Source organism: Bombus vosnesenskii, unplaced genomic scaffold, assembly GCF_011952255.1.
Source record: "Bombus vosnesenskii isolate JDL3184/JDL3185 unplaced genomic scaffold, Bvos_JDL3184-5_v1.1 scf7180000015967, whole genome shotgun sequence".
NCBI classification, from domain to species: domain Eukaryota; kingdom Metazoa; phylum Arthropoda; class Insecta; order Hymenoptera; family Apidae; genus Bombus; species Bombus vosnesenskii.
The window spans coordinates 13,881-18,035 of record NW_022884227.1 but is presented as its reverse complement, the minus strand read 5'-3'; the positions used below and the strand labels follow the sequence as shown (position 1 = coordinate 18,035).

Sequence of the window (4,155 nt, the reverse complement as noted above, 5' to 3'; positions counted from 1 at the left end):
CCGATCCGGTGCGAGGCGGCGGGGTATTTTGTAAACTGGCGGGCCTAGCGTGGTTTCGATGTGATGTTCCCGTAATTCGGCGGACGAGTGATGCCGGGAAATTCCGCCAGTAGTTGATGATACACTGAATTACCGCAGATGGTTTTTATAGATAAAACGTTGACCGTAGCTGTGTATCCCTTCGAAGATAACTAGGTCGTCGTATCGAGAAGTCTTTTATTACGTGAGTCCACGAGCCGTAGTGACTTAGAAAATCCATACCGATAATAGGTGTTTGGACGTCGGCCACAATAAAATACCACTTAAAGGCACGCCGTAGGGACAAGTTAAGATGGACCGCGACGGTCCCGTACGTTGCGATTTGTGCCCGTTAGCCGCGAACAACTCGTACTCGCTTTATCTCGCATGTCCTCGGATTTTGCTGCGCCGGTAGATGCAAATGTCGGCGCCGGTGTCTGCCAGATGCGAGATACGCGTGTTTTTGTCGAATAGGAAAATGTGGCGGAACATCAAGCTGTCGTCGTTTGCCGCGTTTACAGCCGTTTCCCGGCTTCCAGTTGCATGGTGAGTTGCATTTTTTCGCGCGTTCCCGAAACGTAGCGTGGTAAAAACTAAACCATCTTGTCGCAGCGTGTTTCAGGATCTCGAACGGCGGCGGTATCTCGTACGAGAGCGTGATCGTGGTCGCGGTCGTCGACGATTATCCATGGGCAGCACGTTCATTTGCGCTTGCATCTGGATCGTCTGCTCTCTCAACGCGCTGATGGCAGCAGCGGTAGAATCACTAGCTCTGATGTTTTGTGCAGATGGATTAGATACCGCAGTCATTCGGTCTGTGCTGACCGCGACAACCTGTCCTGGTTCCGGGTGTATTTCGTAAATGCTGCCCGCGATCCGGGTCAGCGTTTCGGGGCTCTTATCCTGCACGGCGGCCAGAATATGCTGCACGTGAACCGGCAGCCGGCCTTTCCAGATGGTAAGGATGAAGTCATCGGACGTTACGGGAGTGGCGAGGAATTTTATTTCGCTCACGTCGAATTCAGTTTCGCGATATATATTACAACCCCGTACTCGTTAAGGCGTTTAAACAAAATCCGCCAGTATTCGCGGTGTTGTTCTTCGTTTTCGGATGCGATTAAAAACTCGTCTATGTATGCGTAGACGAAATCAAAGCCTCTCGTGATTTCGTCCACGAATCTCTGACACGTTTCTCTGACGTCATGTTGGTCGCTTCGAAAATGCCAAAAGATGTTGTGATCGCGGTTTTTTCTACGTCCTCCGGCGCGATTGGAATTTGATGGTAAGCGTCAACGAGATCGATTTTAGAAAAGATACGCCTACCATACAGATTCTGCGCGAAGTCCTCTATGTACGGCGGTGTGTATCTATCCGGAGTGGTGCGGGCCCGATAGTCGCCACAAGGTCGAATCCATCCGTCCTTCTTTAGAACGATGTGCAAGGGTGATGCCCATGGGCCTCTCGATGCCTGCATCGCGCCTTGCTCTATCATGACTTCGAATTTCGCCTTCGCGGCGAACTGAGCCGGCCAGATTGAGTTGATCGGGGACGAGGCGGTGTAGTTTGGCGTGACGGGGGGGGGGGGTGTCCCCGCGTTGCCCTGATATGGTGTTGCACACCGTGTCGTAGATAACTTCTCCGGAAAACGGGCGGTTTCGTCAAATCAGGGAATTCCGTCAGTAGATTGGGATACGATGATTCTCCGTCGATGGTCTTGATTGACGCTACGTCGGTGGTGGCGGCGAATCCCTTTGTCGACAGTCATGTAATCGTATTAAGGAACCGTTTGTTTCGTGGGTCTACGAGCAACTCATAATGACTCAGGAAGACGAAACCGATGATGGGCGTTTGCACATCGGCAACGACAAAACGGCACTTGATAGGTGGCACAAGGTAGTGATAGGTTGAGGGACACGGTGATGGTGCCATCCTAACCCCAACCTAACCGTCGCAATCCCCGTTCCGTTGGCCGCAAACAATTCATAGTCGCTCTTGTTCGCGGATCCGCGTATCTTGTTACGCGGATACACGCATGTGTCGGCACCAGTGTCCACTAAAAATGAGATTTTCGTCCTCTTCGGTTCGTGTCATCTACTGCGGTCAGAATACGCCTGATGCGAACGGATAGTCGATTCCTCCACACTGTGAGGATGAAATCGTCCGGCGTGGAGGGGTTAGCAAGTTTTCTCAGATGGTGATAAAATTCAGATGACTTCCTATCCCCCATCTCTTCGCTTTCCACCAACTTCTTCAACCTTGCACTGTCCGTATCCGTTAGAATACGAATAAGTTCGCCTTTTAACTCCGCGTACCGTCCCGTGGTTGTAGGATCCGTCATGACGCCCTCAATTTGTTGTAGAAGTCGACCGTCGAGACATTTTCCAAGAGTCGCGAATCTTATCTTGTCCGACGAGATGTCCGCCGTGCGAAGTTGCGTCTCTAATAAGGCGAACCACACGGTGATGTTTGAAGGTAGCAGAGGAGACATAGTGATTGCTACACTAGCTGTGACTTTGCTATCTTCGTTAGCGGTTGCCATTTCTTCGTTCCAAATCACGTCGGATGTCACCAATTTGTGGCGGAATTGTAGAGGATTGATGAAACGGCAACGAGAACTTACTGTTGCAACCTGTCAAATATATTTGAAATGAATTAAATAAATTATAAATAAATATAGATAATGTCCAAAGTCGCTGGTACAAACGCATTCTCAAAGACAGTGTATAATCGTTCGCAGATAACTCGTAGATATTAATCGATAACTGGTATAATTCGTATAACTCGTATAATTATCGCTTCGCTGGCGATCGTGTCCGTTTATTTATACTGGTTGAGGGAGAGCCGAAAAATTCGAATCCGTCTTTGTTCGATGGTTGCACGTAACGGCGGCATTGTTTTACCCGGAGTCTATTTATTCTTATATTACGTGTGTCCTAACGATCTTGATACTCCGAGGCAAAACAACAACATGATTTGAATTGTCCTCTGACTCATGTGCCGCTGCAGATCAAACTTGGATGGAATAGCTTGTACTCGTGCATCTCCTTTTATGTTATTTTTAGATTCGGCGAAAGGACAAATGCCTGAGACTATTCACTGTGGCCAGCTGGATGCTTCTGGGTAGAACAAATCGTTAATCTTCGGTTGTTAACTAAAATGGTGCGATACGTATCTCAGAGTTTCTGTTGCAGACTGGTGATTCGTTTAGAGTTTAGAGTATAGGTTTCATAACGACTTCTTGTAACATTTAATGCAGTCGAAACGTTTGTTATGCCGAGCTTTGCCATAGACAATAAATGTTTAGTCTAAGAAGAATTCGTAGTGAGTGTTTCTCGATCGAAGAGTCAGTGAGTATAAAGACACAAGATGAAGTTAAGAAAAAATAAGGGAACTGAGACATATCAAAATGAGAAAGGATATTGATATTGATAATTAACTTTTCGGTAAAATTCGGTATGTTAAGATATATTTCTGCAGATGTAAGGTATATGTTCGTAGAAAAAATATCTAAAAGTAAGAATGTTGCAATTAGTTTCATTAAAGATAGTAGAACGTATCTATGCTTAGAAATAATTGTGGCAAAGATCGCATTTAGCCACGTGAAATTTGGGGTCAAAGGGCAAGATTGAAGTAACGATTATAGTGGCGCGAATGTTGCCAAAGAGTAAGCTTTGAAATTCTCGCAACTCAATCGCTAATGTAAATGCAACACAGATTCAATTAGAGATAAATACAGTGCAGTTAGTTAGCGATTTGTGAATTATATGACGGAACAGATACGTAGCAGAGAAATTCTGTTTCAGACCCGGAGATATTGACACGAGCGCAACGTCTGAAAGTAATTATAATTAGTCTTGAATAGATTTAGTTGCACTTTGATGAGCGAGAAATTTGTTTTCTTTTTGGATAACCGAAAATTTATTTGTAAGTTTTATCATGCAATTCATGTATATGCAATTTCCTATGCAATTGAAGACGATTGCTCGTTTTTAATGGATGTTGTAAGAACATTCAGCTATGGTACATATACTATAATAAAATGTAATTATCTAAAAGTTAACTATTAATTATTTCATTTAGAACCTGCAAAAAGTGTTAAATGTTAAACAATTAATCAAGTCTCTTGTTAAATTGCTG

At 45.1% G+C, this 4,155-nt stretch overlaps 1 protein-coding gene across 1 annotated transcript; it reads right to left on the bottom strand.

Moving 5' to 3' along the window:
- Positions 1–2,071: 2,071 nt before the first annotated feature.
- Positions 2,072–2,843, bottom strand: LOC117241472. The gene is made up of 2 exons (XM_033507392.1): positions 2,723–2,843; positions 2,072–2,647 (listed from the first exon to the last, which is right to left on the bottom strand). The coding sequence occupies exon 2, from the start codon at positions 2,555–2,557 to the stop codon at positions 2,072–2,074; it is 486 nt and encodes a 161-aa protein (XP_033363283.1). The 5' UTR covers positions 2,558–2,647; positions 2,723–2,843.
- Positions 2,844–4,155: the final 1,312 nt, after the last annotated feature.